Source organism: Tiliqua scincoides, chromosome 1, assembly GCF_035046505.1.
Source record: "Tiliqua scincoides isolate rTilSci1 chromosome 1, rTilSci1.hap2, whole genome shotgun sequence".
In the NCBI taxonomy this organism is placed as follows: domain Eukaryota; kingdom Metazoa; phylum Chordata; class Lepidosauria; order Squamata; family Scincidae; genus Tiliqua; species Tiliqua scincoides.
In genome coordinates, this window is record NC_089821.1 from 122,991,431 (window position 1) to 123,012,449 (window position 21,019).

Consider the following 21,019-nt stretch of genomic DNA (forward strand, 5'->3'; position numbering starts at 1 on the left):
TCTCCCAGTGGTCCACCAGATGCCTCAGGGAAGCAGGGACAGAAATATCTTTGCTGGCAAGAACAGAATTAGAACATGATCCCTAATTAACATTCATGTGCTGGTGGTGAGGTACTGTGGGACAATATGCATCTCCAGCACCAAGCATCTCTAGTGCCATGCCACTGTTGATACTAACTTCTGTATGCGAATATCTCAACAGTCCGTGCTTCTGAAAAATACCAGTGGTAATGTATTATTACCAATAGTATTATTATAGAATTATTACTATATTATACTATAGTATTATATATTTTGGAACATATGACACACATCCCTGTCAGATTTGCAATATTGCTGCATCCTGGGGGGATGATATTCATCTAGGACCGCGGCTTTGTGTAAATACCGCAGACACCCGCTCATAAGTTGATCTCACAGATAAGTCAAGGGCAGATTTGAGGCAAGAATCATAGAATTTTCTATGACCCTCAGATATGTTGGGGTTATAAACTTGGGGGGGGGGTCTGATTATAGTTTTGTCTGATTTTACCCTAGGTCAGATCCTGAAAAATAACCTACCAGTAATTGTTACCTAAGAACTAACAGTCTCTGATTTATTAAAAATATAATTAAAGATCATAAGATTAATTTTTGTTCATTAACTTTTAAATTCTGGTCTTCACCATCTTTTTGTAAACACTATCAAAGAGTAACTGCACTGTAAACAACATACTAATAGAACAGTGGTTCCCAACCTGGGGTTCATGTACCCCCAGGGGCACTCAACTGGACCTTTAGGGGTACTTGAAAGAGAATGGAATAATGGCAGTGTTCCAGAATGCCTTACAGGGCCAGGAAGGGAGGTAGCTAGTTGACTGTGAAAGCCCCACCAATAGCTAATTTTTGGTGATCAATTCATGTATGAACCAGTGATTGAAAACCAGCACAGGAAAAAAACTAAAACATAAAAAAGTGATCTATCACTCAGAATTTCTCAGGACACTTCTGATGCAAAACAGTGCAAAGGCAGAGTCTTCTGCTCTTAAGCCAGAAGCGTTACATATAACATACAACTTAGAACACAACTGGGAGTGTGCAATTCAATTCACAGCAGAGACAAGCAACAGCAAATGGCTGTGACCAAGTGCAGCTGCACATAGCTGAAACCCTATTTACTCAGAAGCAGACCCATTGCTTTCCCTGGGTGTTATTCCTAAGTAATGGTGCTCTAAATTGTAGTTTGTGAGACATTTGATGGGAGTGTTTCCACTTTCAGGGAAGGGACATCCTGCAGCTGCAACAAGCCCACCCTCACCTGGTCTGAGGGCTGTTTCCTCCTCTTGATTTACAACAGGATCAAGGCTGTCAGAGGGTTTCCTGGTCAGTTTCCCTGATTTGCATGGCTTGTAAATAGGGGGCAGAGAAAGAGGGACAGTGGGGGAGGGAGAAGAGAAGGGAGAAAACAGTACAACAGAGTGAAGGCTGGTGGAGGGAAGAGAGGGGCTGGGGCTGAAGGGCAGAGAGAAGCAGGCAGTGCAGGAGTGGGGGCCGGAGGGAGGGAGGCTGTGGGTGGGGCTCCCCTCCTCCCTCTTGCTCGGAAGAAGCAGATGCAGAGCTGTAGACTCTGCATGAAGAAGCAGCCCTCCCGTCTCTCTCCCCATCTTCAAGCTATGATCTTTTCCTGGAAGTAAGCTCCATTAACAATAATGGAACTTACTTCTGAGTAGGCATGCACTGGCTTGGGCTCAAAGGCTGCCATCCTATGTGAACTTTCCTGGGAGTAAGCCCCATTGACAGGAATGGAAGTTACTTCTGAGTAGGCATGCACAGGCTTGGGCTCAAAGGGTGCCATACTATGCGCACTTTCCTGGGAGTAAGCCCCACTGACGACACGCATGGGACGCACTCCAGGTTCCTGCTCCCCTTTCCTGTCCTTGCGAAGACAAGCAGGGGTGGAGGAGGAGGAAGTCAGAGCCAAGGAGACCAGGCTCGGGGAGCCTGAGCAGGTGGGACTGCAATGCCCAGGAGGAGCAACGAGGAGGGAGGGAGGCAGGCAAGCAGAGCAGCTCCGTCAGTCTCCCTATTCCAGTTGGAAAGGAGGGAGCAGCAGGTGAGCAGAGCAGCTCCGTAAGGCTCCCTGCGTGCGGTGGGGGAGCGGGTGGCATGTCACCCTCCCCAGCAGCACCACAGCTGCTCCGCAGTGTGCCTGAAATAGCCCTGACCCCGAGTGGCCCCGCAGATAAGGCGAAGGGTAGATTCAGGAGCTATCTGTTGGGACAAATTTATCGTCCTATAGGTGAGTATCTACGATGATCAGTCTTGCCTGTTAAGAGATTCTGGAGGCTCTTCAAAGATTCTGATGAAGTTCTTCTGCACAGGAAGATAGCTAGCAAAAAAGATAATATAGTACTTGGGCAGAAAGCTTGCAGCTTGCCAAAAGAATAGCTGAGCAATTGAGGAGCGTATTCAATTGCCATTAAAAAGACTGTAAACCAGTGAGAGGAGAAACTAATGAGGTGAGAATATGAAGGTAGCACAGTGATTAACATGATAGGAAATTAAAGTTCAAAGCCTGTTGGTTATTCTTCCTTTGTTATGGTTCAAATAGGAAAACATTACTGCTATAATGGCCATCCCTACTTGCCTAGAACTACTGAACTGGTCAAAGGGGCACCTTTTAAAGTGGCTTATATTTAGCAGTGGAAGAGCAACTGTTCCTCTTCACTCAGCATGGCATCTTCTGTAGTGGCTGTTGCTGGTGTCTTTTATGTCTTTTTTTTTCTTAAGATTGTGAGCCCTTTGGAAACAGGGAACCATTCATTTATTTCTTTAGCTATGTTAAATTGCCTTGGGAACTACTCCTTATTGAATAATGGTATACGCGTATAACAGTGGTTCTCATCCTTTTTAGCCCGGGACCCACTTCTGAGAATGACAATCTGTCTGGGGCCCATCGGAAGTGATCGGAAGTCAACAACCTGGAAGTGATGTCATAGTCAGAAATGACATCATCAAACAGGAAGTGACATCACTGATGTCAGAGCTGGAAGATGTTTAAGCCAGGAAGCTTAAAATGGTGAAGCCCAGGCTTTGCCCACTTCCAAAATGGCGCCGCCTAGGTCTTTTGCCATCTTCCAAAATGGCTGCTGTCAGCTTCTCGCAACCCACCAGAAATCGGATAGCGACTCACCAAGTGGGTCCCAACCCATAGTTTGAGAACCACTGGTATATAAATATTCATAATAATAACAAAAAGATTGCCATTAAACAGATGTTGGATTGAATAACACAGCAATTGAAAAATCCCAAAGCTCTTCATATACCAGTAAAAATGCTTCTTTTCACCATCTTTTTAAGTATTTAATATATATGTATGTCCAAACAGGTAGTCATGAACTGCAATCTAGAATGTTCTGTAAATAAAATCAAACTGCTTAGTTATAGTCAATATAATCCTTGTATCCAAATATAGCATATCTGAACAATAACATCTCATCTCCCTGCTTTTTTAGAGAATGCGTAAAAGCTGGAAGCAGATTTTTTTATTATTGTTTAGGCTGAATGCTTATTTCTTCTTAAACCTCTTAACTCATAGCTAACAAATGTATGGCATTTGTAGAACAAAATCAATTAGATAAACCTGCTAAATTCAGAGCTTCCAGCAGTTGTGATTTTCTTGGCTTGTTGATTAGCTCTAAATTGGGAATAAAGTTATCACAGTAGAAAGGTACATCTACCAGCTACATCTGCTCTGTAACCAGAAAATCAGTTTATTGCTGCAGATGTTAAACAATAGTAGGATTAGAACTGTGTCTAAACTTCATTTTTTTCTTCAGTCATAACCTGTATTTTAGACAGAACATTTTGAGAGCCCAGTAAATATTCTAATTTCTTCCATTTTGAGACCACCATTAATATTTGGGTCTACAAATATGAAGGCATAAATGGGCTTACAGTGTGTCCAGTCAAATGTACAGTATTTCAAACCACCTTGAGAAAACAGAAGCTTTGTTTTGCAGAGGAGCTCTACATCTACAAATATTATTCTATATGAAGGCCATTCCAGAGGCTGTTTGTGGTCACAGTCTAATCCCTGAAATTTCATATAGCACAAACCATTTGCAAAGAGAACTCCCTTGATTCAATAGTTATGAAAGTTCTCTTTAAGATAGCAGGTTGTGTGTGACAGCTTAAGGTTGTGTGTGATCATGACAGAGTATTGCTCCCTCTAACAAGTCTTCATAAATAGATTAAAAACAAGCACTTCCTATGCTGGAGAGTATTAAAGTATTGTACATGGGAAAAGTGGAAGACAAAGGTTGCTATGTTTATGTGTGGAGTAGGTATTTAATGTGCATTCCCTTGTGAGAGATGAATCATGTAATTTAGGATGAATGGATGGATGTTGCACTTATTAGAGTAGCCACAACTGTTTAGAGCAGTGGGCCCTCATTCTGACTCTTCTTTTGGGTGTGGGTTGGGGGCAGGTACAGGGGAAAACCCAATAGATAACACTATGGAATTATTCTCCCAAATCCTTGCTGAATAATGTAAAAAAGGAATGAGCTGATGATTAATGTGCTTATACCAGATAGCTTTCCTGAATTATTTTATTAACATATGTTAGTTTTGTCCAATTGACTAATACTTTAAACTATTTTGAAATATTATTTAATATCAGTTGTAACAGATTTGATTTTCTTTAGCTTTAACAAAGAAGATATTACTTTCAGGAAACTCACAATTCATTAACAGATAACCTGTCCAAACTGAAAAGTTCAAGGCAGTGCTTGCTACTTTGCCTGTGTCCATGCTGGCACAGTTCTGTTAAATTCCTGAACAACAGTATTGCATAATCTTCTTGTTCTCAGCAATTCCCATGAGGTATGCATCTTGAACTTTGTACAGTGTGCACACTCCCATGTTTATAATCCATACAGTCTGCATTCTCCCACGATTGTTCTTTGCATTTTTGTCTTTCTGGTTTCCCCCTCCACATTACATTTTTATATCTTTCCTATACAAAGTCTTACAAAGCTGAAGCAAGATCTGAAAAAGGGGTGGGGGGAACATGGAGGAATATCTATAATGGATTGTGAAATAAGTAATACTAATACTTAGTAGAAGCATTTTGTGCATACCTAACCTTAGTCACCTTTATAATAACCCTGAAGGGTAAATCTGTGTTACCCCTAGGTGACCTAGAGGGAGTAGACTACCACCACCTAGTAAGTTCAAGGCAGAACAGAGATTTGAACCAGGATTTCTTGGTTAACATAGTTCAGTCTCTCAGCACTGTGCTGTACTAGTTAATGAGCTAGTACATGAGAAAAGTGAGAAAATAGAGATTGGCTATTTTTATATAAACATTGATTTTTATGTAAACATTGATTAAATCTGGTGGAATTGAGTTATACCTGGGATTTTAGGGAAATGTGAAACCTAATAAACCTTTGTTCACAGTAAGGAAATTTGCACAAACCTAGTGACTTTGTATCTCCGTTATTAGTGTAAAAGTTTGGAAGAGTTGCAAATGGAAACAAAAGTTAGAATAAGACAGGCTATGATCACTGTTTATTCACCTGTTGGACAACATTTGAAAACCATAGTTTGCCAAGTTTGGAAGAAACTGTAAGCCAACATCAGAAATGTCTTGTCTTGCTGCACGAAGAGGGGAAGGATCACATGAACCTGAGTGTCTGCTTGCTTTCATAATGTTAACGCATGGTTGAGCATTATGTCTGACTGCCTTCTGTGAGAGATGATCTAGTGCAATACTAGCATATAGTGCTTTGTGTTTTTGATTAGTGATTTCAGTTTCTCAAAAGTCTCTCATTGATTTTTGACTTTGACTTTTTTTTATTCTTGGAACAAACTGACAACTTGACTTTTCTGAGACCATAGTGTGGTCAGTGGTTTGAAATAGTATTCCAAGGAACAATATTGTGCACTTGAACACTATCTTTTGTCCAACTTTGGAATGGTCATTCTCAGGACTAAAAAAAAGTGCTAGATTCTCATCTGTAAATAAGTTGTAGGTTTTAATATTAGGGGTATGTAATGCAGTTGCTGGTCTAACAATGATCTTTCATTTGTTCTCCAGTGGGTATCTTATTCCCAGGGCTGCTGAGAGCTGGCCTTGGGACAGGAACAAGATGCCTGATTGCTCTCCTTTTCTAAAATTTCCTACAAACCAGACTTTTTTTTGTCATGGCAGGAATTTTGCCTCCCCTGCCCCCCTTCCTCAGCCCTGCTGATTCCTTCTGAGAAACTTATGCTGTATGAAGAGGTAATTGGAGATTACTTGATTTCTTTCAGATCCATCTATTTCACTTCACCGAGATGAAACAATTGTCATTGCTCTGGCTTCAGTGTCTGTGTTGGCTGTTTTGATAGTTGCTCTTTTCTTTGGATACAGGATGCTTGCAGGTAAGTTTCTTGATGATTTTTAAAAAATAATTTTAGCTTTTTTCTTCATTGTGATCACTTCTAGATTCTTTGCTCTTCAGTTCTGTTTGCAGTGCTGACTCGATACATTTCAGTAAATGTTGAAAGACCAGAAGCACTCCCTACAAAACCAGCACCAGATTGCTGGGACAAAGCCCTGAAATGAGTTTCCATAGTGCCCCCACTGTCTGGCATACCATCATCCACTCTGCATGCTCACATATCTTTTCTTCCCCAACGTACCTGATCCCCTTTTTCTTGTAGAGCAGTAGTTCCCAACCTGTGGATCATGAGACCCTGAGAAGTGGTTTGTGAAGTCTCAGGAGGAGAAAAAAAATTACCTTTGATCACTTTCAGTGTCTTATGAGCCAGTGCGCTCCCTCAGATCACCAGAGAGAACGAAGAAGAGACTGCCCACAGTCAACACTGAAGTTCTCTGCCCTCTCTGGTAGTCTGTGGGGGAGAGGCGCTTGCTCAGCAAGACATGTCCCCTTGGACTGTCCAAGAGGGTGGAGAATGGACTAGCTGCAGCTGACAATGACTCACGAAGTGCTTCTCCACAGACAACCAAATTTAATTGTATTTTTTGTTTGGGGGGGGGAGGGGGATGTTGCATTTGGTCCACAACTATTCCAGTTTTTCCTTCAGTGGTCTGGGGGCTCCTAAAGATTGGGAACCACTGTTGAAGAGAGTTCTTCACCTTCATAGGCAACTAATATGAGCAAAAAAAAAAACTTTTCATGTGATAAGAGACAACTTTGGAAAAAGTTTCTTTTAACATCACAGGCAAGGCCTGGAGCATCCTCTTGTGAAGACTGTTGCAGATGACCTCCACATAGGGGAGATGATACATGGAACAGCAGAGCATGCAACCATCATCCTTACTAATGCTGCCTTTTTCTCTAATTTATTAAAGATCTTTGAAAAGCATATCTGAGATAGATTTATCATTGCCAGAATATGTAGTGCTATTGCCAATGCTTTTTGGCCATATTCGCATATAATTTTAACCAGGTCTTGTTACCTACAGGGGATCGTAAACAAGGTCTGCATAGTATGAACATGATGGAAGCGGCAACATCAGAACCTTCATTAGACTTGGATAGTTTGAAACTGCTGGAGGTAAGTATACTGTTTGGGGTTTGTAGGTTGATCTTTATGCTTCATGTGATTTACAAATTGTCAGATAAATTTTCTACCAAATGTACAAGTAGGTATTTAAATTTTCTGTCCTTAATGGGCACAATGATAATTATTTAATAGCATGGCAGTACTTTTCCACCCTTAGCAGCTCAGTGAATATAAGAGTTCTCTACTTATGTAGTATGAACATAATATGAGCAAATACATAATAGTATTTACATAATATGTAAAGATTAAATATGAATATGTAAATATTCATCAATTAATGTTTTATCAAGAATGAGTGAATTGAGCTGGGTTAGCAGCTGATATTGGAAAGCAAATGTTATGGCTATTTGCAAGTTTGCTGTGTACCTGGGCTGAATACTGTCACAGAGGCCTACTCGAAACAAAACCAAGTCTCTTAATAAAACTACACCCCAAACCATTTGGGGGTTGGAAACCCTCTGAAGCAGCATTCAGTGCAGTGTGAGATGCTGCTGCCAGAAGGATACCCTTCTTGTACATGCAAAGAAGTACTTCTTAGTTTGTGCAAAAGCCTCCTGGCCTCTGAGTAAACATGAAATCTGTATCTGTGAAAGTACTTTACAAATGGAGGATTACAATCTGACATGCTCTTTAAGTTACTTATTAAGCTTTTAAATATCAGCAGGTTTCATTTGTGTTAACTGTCAGTCACTCTTCAGTCTTAGAAAGTGGACTAATAAATGCTTGAAAGGAATAAAGTGTGCCTGACTTTATTTATTTTAAAGATTTGTATCCTGCCTTTTCTATGCCTGAGCAAATGCTCAAGGCAGCTTATATTAAAAATATACAAAATATAAAACAATAAATGCCTTTACACTGGATTGTGACCGGAATGTGTATTCGACGTTTGATGTTCAGCTTTACATTTTTTTTCCGCAGCTAATTGGTCGAGGGAGATATGGAGCAGTGTATAAAGGCTCCTTAGATGAGCGGCCTGTAGCTGTAAAAGTGTTTTCCTTCACTAATCGGCAGAACTTTATTAACGAGAGGAGCATCTACCGAATCCCACTGATGGAACATGACAATATTGCCCACTTTATTGTGGGGGATGAAAGATTCACTGCAGATGGAAGAATGGAATATTTATTAGTGATGGAATATTACCCTAACGTAAGTAATTTAAAGAGCTATTCTGGACATCTAGCGGTAAAATAGAGTGGATTTGTGTTATGGCTAGAGGAGCTTGAAAATGGTCTTGTTTACCTTAATCAAAAGTAAGCCCATTGTGTTCAGTAAGACTTGGGCTGTAATCCTATCTTATTCACCAGAAACAAACACCTCTAGTTATAGCTAATGTAAAAACATTGCATGGGAGTCTACAGTTTCAAAAATACCTGTATGCTGTTCTTCTAGTGCAGAATTTCTCACTCTGTGGATCGGGACCCACTTGGTGGGTCGCGAGCCAATTTCAGATGAGTCCCTATGCATTTCAATATTTTATTAATATATTAGACTTGATATTTCCATGGTATATGAGTGCTTTTGGGGAAATGTTACAGGTCTGTACTTTTGACAGGCTACTATGTCTATGTTTTAACAATGATAGTAAATGGGACATACTCTTGGGTAAGTGTGGGTAGGATTGCAGCATAGGATTGTTCAAAATTTTCCTGCTTGAGGATGTCACTTCCAGTCATGACATCACTTCTGGTGGGTCCCAACAGATTTGCATTCTAAAAAATGGGTCCCAGTGCTAAATGTGTGAAAACCACTGCACTATATTATTAGTTCTCAAACTTTTAGCACTGGGACCCACTTTTTAGAATGAGAAACTGTCAGGACACACTGGAAGTGATGTCATGACCGGACGTGACATCATCAAGCAGGAAAATTTTTACTATCATTATTAAAAGAATATACATAGTAGCTTGTTAAAAGTACAGGTCTGTAACATTTCCTCAAATGCAGGCACATACCATAGTAGCATCAAGTCTAATATATTAAAAATAAAATATTGAAATGAGTGGGGACCCACCTGAAATTGGCTCGCAGCCCACCTAGTGGGTACTGACCCACAGTTTGAGAAACACTGTTCTAGTGTATTGTTAAGCATGTTGGACAATAGCATAGCTCAGGTTAGAGAAAGGGATGTTAAGAGTTCAATTTTATGCAAACCAGTTCTCAAGTTTCTGTCTCTTTTGGAACACCGCACTCTAGGAAAAAGAAGAGGAACCAAAGATAGGAGCATCCTAGGTTTTCAGTGGCTGCATCCATGGGGTTGTTGGGCAAGGAGCACCCAGTTATGACCCCAGGTGTATGCTTTTTTCTTCACCCATAACAGTGGATGGTTACCATTCTATGAAACATACTTAAGGCTTTTGGGAAATCAATTTGCATCTCCTTCTTTAATATTGTCAAGCTTGCACCAATTGTGGCTACTTGCCAAAATTTGATCAGAGCAAGCTAAAAATTAGGCACTCCTAACCTCTTGATATATGGTTAAATTAAGTTAACAAAACTACTCTAGCATTTGAATATGAATATTAATTTTTCATATTTCAATTAACTGTCATCAGTCTTTTTGACACAAAATATTCAGATGCTTCACATTCCAATTTTAAAGACACTTGATCTTTTGCTCTCATTTATACTGCTAATAATAAATGCATTGCAGGTTAACTCTCCTAGATGACATAGGTCTTTTGCCAAGAGGTCTGGAAAATGAGTCCATATCTTGGGTTTAAACCCATAGCTTGGGTTTAAAGGAGCTGTTGTGCTAGCAGAGGGCACATCACTTCCTGCTCACATGAGGTGGACTTCCTGATTTTGTCTTTCTTCCTACCCACTTCGCTCTCCGGACAAAAAGGGAGGCTTTGTTTCTAAGGGCTGGTAGGTCCTCCCAAATGGTATGTGATGTGGTATGCAGGTCTGCAGTGTGTTAGGACAATTGATGGAAGTGTAGGAGGGCTTTCTGTGCAAGCAAAACTTCTTTCTGCTCACTCAGTGACATTTTGATCTAAATTTAATTGCATGTAATGTTGTTTTTGAACTTCAGTAAAGAAGCTAGTCCAATGGGTAATACAGAAAAGTAGAAACATAGATTAGTATCTGATTCTCAATTAGCTGTACCCAGAGATAGTGTCAGCAGACTGATTATGGCCATGGAGGAAAATCTACTCTGACCCCATGCTAGAGGCCTGCATTTATATTGCTGTGCACACCTGACTGGGTGCACTTACTTGAGTTCAGATTATCAGGGCAGTCTACTTTGATTGTGATAATCACATTAATCACACATACAAGTGATCAATGTTGTCGATAATACTGAATATAGAATTGGGGGTGCTGCACATACTGTCCTGATTGAGTGACCGGATTTGTGTGTACATCATCTATTTATACATGTGGTGATTTGCAAACAAGCTACCATTGCTTGGATTGGGAAATCTACTAGCAGGTGGTGATGTGATGAACTGATTCTTTATTGCCACCCTACAATAAGAAACCTAGGTGGTATGCTCCAATGAAGGTAACATGATTTTCATGCTGAGCAAATTGCTGTGTGAAGAAGCTTATATAAGCCAAGGAGAAGCAGGGAGTAAGTTCCTTGAGCTATGAGCCGTCCTGAAGGCAAATACATCGCACTCCACACAGAATTTATTTATTTATTAGATTTGTATATTTGTCCAAGTATAAGGACACAATAATAATAGTTTACTGCAAATATGTAACCCCTTTGAAAGAAAGTGTGTTCGTAGGAATGACCAACTATGGAATTGCTTGTTTTCAAGACCAGATGTCTTAACTGGACATTGAACCTTGCTGGCAAGATTATGCTCAAACATGCAGTCTGAGTAAGGCCAGAAGGGGTGTTTACCGATCCATTTCTTATTTCTCCCCACAAAAGTACTTGCCATTTTGCTTTTGCTATCATGAGGTCAATGCATCTGGCAAAAGGGTATGTGTAAGTATATAGTAGATAAACCTAGCAGAGGCATGAAATGCTTTGACCTAGTTTTGCTGTTAATCATTGCAATCCCTCGTCTTTTCAGATAAAATAATGATTAAAAATATAGACATAGTCCTTGAAAAGGAAATGCCTTGGTTCATGAACCTAATGAAGTACACTATTCTTTTTCTAGGGTTCTTTGTGCAGGTATTTGAGTCTTCATGCCAGTGACTGGGTGAGCTCTTGTCGTTTGGCACATTCTATAACTAGGGGTCTGGCATACCTTCACACAGAATTACCTAGAGGAGGTAAGACCTAGAGAGTGCAAGTTTGCATGAAGATAATTCAGGATTGACCCTTGAGCAGCACATATTTTAAGACATCACAAACATTTCCATCAGCCAAAATAAGCAACTTGCTTGAAAAATTGTATGGCCATTTTATGCACTTAAGCAAGTTTAGTTGGACATTCTTTTAGATAATTAGTCATGGCTGTTGTCTTAATTTTGAACAACTTATTTCAGATACTCTCTGTGTATTGGTTATAGTGCAGCCTCAGCAGCAAAGCAAAGTATTTTGTGTGTGAATAAAATGGAGATTATAAAAATAATAAAATATCTGTCAAAATAGTGGTACCGATGTTTAGAAGTTATGCCTGTCTCAGCAAAACTGTGGGATCTGTTCTGTAATTATTTATAAATGAACAAGGACCCTGTATAGACATTCCACATTATAGATAGAAAATACTGGTAATCAGATTGCCTTCAGAAGTTCAGCAGATCCCACAGTGGAATCCCTGCAGTTACTTGGCTATCAGGCTGTGTTCACATGAAAGCTGCACTGGTTGAAGATTTTAAGTTGTTTTAGCTCTGCTTCCAATCCTGTGGTAAGCAGAAAATGCTGTAAACATTCCTGTTCAAAACATTCTTGTGCTTCTTTGAGTGCATTTATTCTTGTTGATGTGTGCATGCATCCTTCTAAATCAGTGTTTCTCAAACTGAGGGTAGGGACCCACTAGGTGGGTCACAAGCCAATTTCAGGTGGGTCCCCATTCATTTCAATATTTTATTTTTAATACTTTATGCTACCATGGCGTGTGACTGTATTGGGGAAGTGTTACAGATCTGTGCTTTTAACAGGCTACCCTGTATATAGTAGCAATGATAGTGAATGGGACTTACTCTTGGGGAAGTTTGGGTAGTATTGCAGCCCAGGGTTGTTAATTTTCCTGCTTGATGGTGTCACTTCTGGTCATGACATCACTTCCGGTGGATCCTGACAGATTCTCATTCTAAAAGTGGGTCTCAGTGCTAAAAATGTGAGAACCACTGTTCTAAATAACTCAAACAGCAAAGCTTAGTGGTATTTGCCTATTTTTGTGTGACTGGTACTTTTTGTACTGTAGTTAGCCTGATGAAACGGATGGTGGAAAAAGTCTTGCTGGAGAAAGATTGGGGATATTTAGGGTACATCCTACAAAGACAATAAAAATTAAAAGGTGTCTCTGTAGTAAAGCATTGCTACCCTATTTTCCCGAAAATAAGACCTAGTTGTGATCAGGGCTGGGACAGGGGGGCGCCCTGGAAGGGGTCCTCGGGCGGGGGTGGGTGGACAACGTAACCGGGAATGCTGCACTCCCGTGCGTGCCACCTAGAAAGCACCTGCTGTGCTACTTTGGGCAGAGGATGCTGAGGTGGGAAGCAGCAAGCAAGGCAGCCCTGCCTACCGGGCTCTGAGGCTCTCTGCACTTTCCAAGGAGTAAGTCCCTTTAACTGGAAAGGGACTGACTTCTGAGTAGGCAGGAAGGCAGGCATCCTCCTGGGCACTGAGGGGACACCCTCTCCACACCTTCCAGGGAGTAGGTCCCTTTAACTATAAAGGGAGTGACTTCTGAGTAGGCAGGCAGGCATCCTCCTGGGCGCTGAGGGGACACCCTCTCCACATCTTCCAGGGAGTAAGTCCCATTAACTATAAAGGGACTGATTTCTGAAAAAAATAAGACCTAGTGTGTTTTTTTGAGCCAAAAAAAATAGAAGACAGTGTCTTATTTTGGGGGAAACACGGTAGTTAGTGGGTAATTTTGTAACTGTTTTCTTTTGCCAAGGGCTAACACTCTTGGGCTGTCATCATAAGCATGGGAATTGGTTTCTTCCTTAAAATACCTGTAGTTTGTTTTGTAATATATGAACAGAGACAAGTAGAAATTCTGAAACAGTGTTTTTCAAACAGATCGCTACAAACCTGCAATCTCCCATCGGGATTTGAACAGCCGAAACGTATTGGTGAAGAATGATGGAACATGTGTCATTAGTGATTTTGGTCTCTCCATGAAGCTAACAGGAAATAGACTAGTGCGCCCAGGTGAGGAGGACAATGCTGCAATTAGTGAGGTGAGTATTAACAGGCACTAGAAAGAACGGATGTCATTAAATTATGCCCAGCGGAAGAAAGATGGGCTTTGGAACAATCTTAAAAACCTCAAGAAGAAAGATTGAACGTAATGGCTATGTCACTCCTTTGAGAATAAATAATGGATATGAAACAGTGAGAGAGAACTCAAGAGTATGTTAATGTGCCTAACTGCAGGCAGAAGTCCCATATTAGAATAAGGGGCATGTTTGTGTGTCCCAGACTGTGACTTGTTTGTCAAGAAGTTCACAGGTAGAGCTCTAATCCTTTCATGGTTGCTGCTTTTGTAAATATTTTGGAATGGGAACACCTTACCTGAAACATTAATATATACTTTGTATATGATACAAAGTCCATGTATAGTCCTAGTAAACTGATGGAAGGACTCTACAGCTATGCCCCTGACACCTCCTGCTAATTGGTTGACTAGTTACCAACTTTGCTGGGTAAACAAAAAGCAGCATCCCTCTCTTCACACTAGATTGGAGATGACCTTTTTGTTTCCAGAAGGTAGCTTTGTGTCTGTAGTTAAAAAAGCACTACAGCCAGTCCTGGAGGATCTCTTCTATTATTATATGATTTATCCAAATGTTTGATTCACCCACCTGTAGGATAGAGTATAAAAATTGGGTGATACACATATCACTCTGAGCCCTGTGGAGGAAGAGCAAGATAATGTGAATAATATTAATAATAATTTATGAATCAGCCCTTAGAGTTAATGGCTCAGTGGAGTATTAATAATTTGGCAAGATGGAATGATGGTTATCACTTTATATTGATATAGCCTGTTAGCTAACCTTTCCGTAACCATTAACCATAACAAAGTCAGACTGAGAATGACAAACAAGAAGCAATGACAGGTGAACTCTGTGCCCATTATTGACTTGCAGAACCCAATAGACCTTTTCTAGCACTTTCAGTAATTGCTTTATGTTTAGCTTGAAGCATAAAGGAATGGCTAATCCCTCTGCAGATGCTTTTGTAATTATTTGTGACTGCACCTATAAAGAAAATCGAGAGAGAACTTCTCTGTTTTTTAAGCTAAAAAAATCCCATTTGGCCTCCATATATTCCAGAGAACTTTTATTTCATTTTTATAGTACAGTATGAACTGAGTTCTTTGGGGCTCATCTAAAGGATGGCCATTCCCCAAATACAAAATTTATCACTAAGGTTTTTACAAAAATTGGTATAAGATGCCACTATCTCAAAATGATTAGAAACAATTTCTTGTGTTTACTATTGCTGAGTGGAAAGAAACGAAATGGTTTGTCACCTACTCTGTATGAACAAATATATTCTTTTAATAATACCTGCTTTACATGCAGCTATGACTGTTCTTTCATCTGCTGGAAATAGAGGCTTTCCTATTTAAGGTCAAGAAATACTGGCTTTTAAGCTAAGCATCCTTTTGTTAGACTTTTGGTTTTGCTCTGAAGTTACTTAATAAAAGTACTGCCTTAAAAACTCTTTTCATTAACTTCTGTTGAGGATGAGAAGGCAATAAAAGGGATGCAGGTGTTTTAAATGTCATTAATAAAAATAGAACAAAAGCACATGGCCCTGGAATGGTTTTATTAAAGTTCAAGCTAAAGTTTAATCTTGAGAATGACGACAGACATAACTGAAAACATCATTCCTCCTTTGAAACATTGGAGTTGTAAACAGGATTTAATAAATATTGAACACTAATTTGAGAATGCCACTCCTTGTTCCTGCAGGTTGGTACAATCCGCTACATGGCCCCTGAAGTGCTGGAAGGAGCTGTGAACTTGAGGGATTGCGAATCGGCTCTGAAACAAGTAGATATGTATGCACTAGGCCTAATCTACTGGGAGATTTTTATGAGATGCACAGACTTGTTTCCAGGTAATAGAGGCATTAATTAAACTATTTTGGTTACATCTGCTGTTATTTTGTGTGTGTGTGTTTTCATTGAGATCTGTAACACTTACTATAAAGCCCACTACTTGTCAGAGTTAATTCAGTGCCATCTAGTGCTGCAGAGTGGTATTGAACGTTGTGGCTTTTGGCGAAATACGTAGCCTTGGTTCATAATAAATTAATCCTTCCAATAAGCTTTAGGTATTAAGGAAAGCTTAAATGCTTACTGACAGTTCAATTGAATAGATACCAAGGGTGCAGTCACCTGTGCATTGTTGGAGGTTTTGTCATGTTCATTCAGGTCCTTATCCACCTGGCTAAGATCCAAGTTATTTCTAAATGAAACAGTTTTTACCCTGTTCTATAACCTATGCTATTCTAAGGCCACAATTTTAGAGTCACAGTGCAAGTGCGGGAAGAGTATGCGTGTGTTCAGATGGAAGTGTGAGTCTATTGCATCTCATTACCCAGTTGTAGAGGGAAGACAATTCTAAATGTCTAAACGTTGCCTGCCTATTCTACTGAATGATTGGCCGCAGTAAAAATGTTCAGAAGTCATCCAGCATTTATAAGTGTCTCTCTGCAGCCTGCTCTTTGGTTGCCTAGGCCACATCTTGATTAAAGTACAAAAGGAAAAAATATGACTGAGTGCCACCTTTCTACTACTCGTAGATCCTGAATTTCAGTACCCAGATTATATTATTTTGTCCATTATGATGCACATTAAATGACTTTTGCTACGAACAGGAGAGTCAGTGCCAGAGTTCCAGACAGCATTCCAAATAGAAGTTGGAAACCATCCCACTTTTGAAGATATGCAAGTTCTTGTTTCAAGGGAAAAGCAACGACCAAAATTCCCAGAGGCCTGGAAAGAGAACAGTTTGGTGAGAGAAGCAAACTGCATATTACTTTTACTTTGCATTTGAGACTATTTAAACTTTAAGAATATGGAAGCAAAGGCCCAGTATTGGCATAGGATTCAAAAAGTTGGTATGGAGTTGAAATTTTTTTTAAAAGGATGATGTGATCCTTTCATTATATATTCAATAGTTTATACTATGCTATTTTTATTGTAATTTTTTAAATGCCTAAAACCACATGTTTAAATATAAGAATTTAAGATGTTTTTGCAAGTTCAGTCCAGGTTAGTTTAGCACAGTAAATGACTGTACAGATTGGACTTCGGTATCTGTGGGGGAATCTGTTCCCAGACCCACCTTCATATGGATACCAAAACCCACTGATAATGAAACCCATGGTTATGATAATGAAATCTATGATTGCAGCCCAGAAGGGCTCTAGGACCAGAACCTTGTTCCAGTTGCGTCTTGAGCCTTTTGGAGGCCTGTAGAGGTTGCACAGGGCCTCTGTGGCCTCAAAAAGGCTCCCGGAATATCCTGTCTGGGATATTCAGGGATATTCAGCTACAGATTTGGGACCTGCAGTGGATCAAATCTGTGGGTCCCAAATCTGCAGATATAGAGGACCCACCTGTATTATTTTGGGGGGGCCACTTTGATGAAAGTCAGCTTGATCTGCTCTGTTTCTTCATTAACATCTACAGTTAATCAACAGATAAAACTATTTTCATTCTCCATCGGATTATAGCTACCTTGCCTCTGTAGTAGGAAGTATCTGTATCTGGAACCATATTTATCATCCTGTACCACATATCTTGTAATGCATTTATATCACATGTAATGTTATGGAAAAATGTACTGTTTCAACCAACACATATTTAGAAGTATTTTCAGTGCCCTGGGAGTGAAAGAAATTATACTGTCATTTTATAAATTGGCACACTTGTCAAATGAACCCCCCAAATAAAATAATACTTGCACTCCTGTTGAAGACAAGATTACTCACTTTAGTATTTTTTAAAAACATCTAAAATGTCAGTTATGTAGTATTACCTGATACTTCAAAACAGAGAATACGGTATGTACTCTAACTTTAAAAAACAGTAATCTTGGGTGTTAGCATGCACCATTGAAGTTGAGGAGGTATAGCAAAGGGACAGAAAATGTAATGCCATTTTATTTTATAGGCTGTGAGGTCACTTAAAGAGACAATCGAAGACTGTTGGGATCAGGATGCAGAAGCTCGGCTGACAGCCCAGTGTGCTGAAGAGAGAATGGCTGAACTCATGATGATTTGGGAGAGGAATAAATCTGTCAGCCCAACAGTTAACCCTATGTCTACAGCTATGCAGAATGAGCGGTAAGTAGTATTAAATGCATTGGTGTCTTGACACATGCAAATTCCCAGAATCTTTGTATGTGGCAGAATGACATGAGCATTTCTAAAGGGTATTTCGTATGCTTGTAGGTTTGTTGATCTCAGTCCATTCTTAAGATTATGTGTTAGTTGCAGGGATATCACATTTTCCAGCAATTTGAGCCAAGGGAGTTTTGTACCTGGCAAAATGCATTTCTTCCCCTTGAACACCTCCATTATATTGTGATTGCTCTGTGAAATAGTCATCTAAGGGCCCAATCCTATCCAGTTTTCCAATGCCAGTGCAACTATGCCAGTGGGGCATGCACTCCATCTTTTGGGGGGGGCAGCAGTCACAAAGTCCTCCTTAAGGTATGGGAACATTTGTTCCCCTACCTTGGGGCTGCATTGCGGCTGCACCGATGCTGGAAAATTGGATAGTATTGGGCCCTAAGGCCCCTACTGAATATTTTTTGTGATGTGATTATCACACAACTGCCCTCCCATCTCTTATGCCTGTGCATCAAACCATATACTGAGAAAAAGGCGCTGAAAATAGCTGTCCTTCTGTTGCGAGATTATATCCTATTTATCTCTAATTCTATAAAAAATATTCCTTTCTCCTTTTCCATCAGTTACACAGGATGTTGCATTACAGTGACTGAAAAGAGACTTGAAAGACCCAAAGGAAAAATTGCAATTGTGGCATTCTTTGAATGATCATTTGTAAAGGGCCTGAGTGCCTGAAATCTGACCTGTTGTGTGTTACCATCTACTCCTGGGAATTAGTGTTTGTTTACATTGTTCAGTATTGGACTGTATAAAGAATCTAGAGTTATAAGGCAGACTTATGTCAGGTACCTGGCTTTGCTTCCAGGAACTGAAAGATGAAATTATGTACTTTATGAAACATGGCAAATTTCAGTCTGTGAAACACAAGTCATTCAGGGGATAGATGCTTCATTTCATCATTAAGAATCTAAGGTCACATTGATACCCACGAGTTTACAGCATAATAGCTTCAAATACCATATGATCAAGCAGGGCATTTCCTGGCAAAGGTTCAAGCACTGATATTTCTTGTCCCCACATAATGAAATGAAGGAGGGGATAGAACTAGAGTGACTGAAGTAGCCTTTATTAAAAATCACAATAGGTATGTACCTACAAGAAGGGTTAAGCATACAGCTTCTGAAAAAGCACACTTATATTAAAGACTGTGACATAGCACCACTACTATTTCCACAGCATGACACTCATCACAGTAATTCTTGCTGGAGAAATTACCCATTTTGCATTTTAGAATCCAGTACTTGAAAGAATGTCTTAGCTACACACTCTTAACCTTGCTGTTTTCTTTGTTTTTTAAAGAAATCTGTCACACCATAGACGTGTGCCAAAGATCAGACCATATCAAGATTACTCCTCCTCCTCCTACATTGAAGATTCAATTCACCACACTGACAGCATGGTGAAGAATATTTCCTCTGAGCTTTCAGTGTCAACTACACCACTGACACTTGGCGAGAAGAATAGAAATTCCATTAATTATGAGCGGCAGCAAGCACAAGCTCGTATTCCTAGCCCGGAGACTAGTGTCACAAGCTTATCCACCAATACGACCACCACCAATACAACTGGCCTCACTCCAAGCACTGGCATGACCACCATATCTGAGATGCCTTATTCAGGTGAAACAAACTTCGGTGCTGCAAATGGCATTCAGCCTCTTGGGCCAACTCCTGTTTGTCTTCAGCTAACAGAGGAAGACTTGGAGACTAACAAGCTGGATCCCAAGGAAGTGGATAAGAACTTAAAGGAAAGCTCTGATGAGAATCTGATGGAGCATTCCCTTAAACAATTCAGTGGGCCAGATCCACTCAGCAGCACCAGCTCCAGTTTACTGTACCCACTGATAAAACTGGCAGTAGAAGCAACAGGACAACAGGACTTCACACAAGCTGGAAATGGTCAAGCGTGTCTCATTCCAGATGTCCAGCCTGCTCAGGTTTACCCTCTTCCCAAGCAGCAAAACCTTCCAAAGAGGCCTACTAGCCTACCTTTAAACACCAAAAACTCAAAGGAGCCACGGCTGAAATTTGGAGGGAAGCACAAATCAAACTTGAAGCAAGTAGAAACTGGAGTTGCCAAGATGAACACCATCAATGCTGTAGAACCTCATGTGGTGACAGTGACCACAAATGAGGTGGCAGGGAGGAGCCATACCATAAACTCTCATGCTGTCCCAACCCAGTATGTCAATGGCATAGTGCCATCTGGTCAAGGAACCAGCTCAGGGGCACACAGGGCCCAGGAAATGCTGCAGAATCAGTTCAGTGGAGAGGACAGTCGTCTTAATATCAATTCTAGCCCTGATGAGCATGAGCCCTTATTGAGAAGGGAACAGCAAGTGAACCATGATGAAGGCATTCTGGATCGTCTGGTGGATAGGAGAGAAAGGTCTCTGGATAATGGCCGAACAAATGCCAACAACAACAACAACAGTAACCCCTGTCCAGAGCAAAGTGTTGTTGTCCGCAGCAGCCAGAGCACAGCATCAAATTCTGGACAGACCCACACTAGAAGAGCACAGAGGCCTAACTCACTAGATCTGTCAGCCACAAATATCTTGGATGACTGTAGCATGCAGTGTGAGTTTGGGTGGGATTTATTCTTGGGAACAATCTGATTACAGGCATCCAAATTGTCTCAAGCCCGGGCAGATTTAACTCTCATTGCTCTGTCAGTTGGTTACACTTTCTCAGTTCTCTTCAGTATATCCCTTCAAGCCCATATTTTGCACCTCCCTTAAAACCATAGTGTGCCTGTTTACTTAGCAAAAAAGGAAAAAAATCTTGGGAAGGGTTATTAACCATTTCTGCTTCCAAAGAAGGTCGTAATAGTGCTAAAGAAGGTGGGACTGCTCAATTATACCTTCTAATTCTTTTCTCTTACATGTGCCAATGACTTCCATAGGAGTTGCGTCTTTTGGAAATGTATAAGTGAAATGAGAAGGGT

General features: G+C 40.3%; 1 protein-coding gene across 2 annotated transcripts in view; it reads left to right on the plus strand.

Moving 5' to 3' along the window:
* Positions 1–21,019, plus strand: part of BMPR2 (bone morphogenetic protein receptor type 2) — a 99,539-nt gene that overhangs the window by 73,318 nt on the left and 5,202 nt on the right. For both annotated transcript variants that reach the window (XM_066622580.1, XM_066622662.1), the window contains 9 exons: positions 6,301–6,411; positions 7,460–7,551; positions 8,479–8,709; positions 11,682–11,796; positions 13,718–13,878; positions 15,622–15,769; positions 16,532–16,668; positions 17,832–18,004; positions 19,373–20,652. In XM_066622580.1, coding sequence (XP_066478677.1) covers positions 6,301–6,411; positions 7,460–7,551; positions 8,479–8,709; positions 11,682–11,796; positions 13,718–13,878; positions 15,622–15,769; positions 16,532–16,668; positions 17,832–18,004; positions 19,373–20,652 — 2,448 coding nt within the window. The remainder of the gene's footprint in view (positions 1–6,300; positions 6,412–7,459; positions 7,552–8,478; positions 8,710–11,681; positions 11,797–13,717; positions 13,879–15,621; positions 15,770–16,531; positions 16,669–17,831; positions 18,005–19,372; positions 20,653–21,019) is intronic.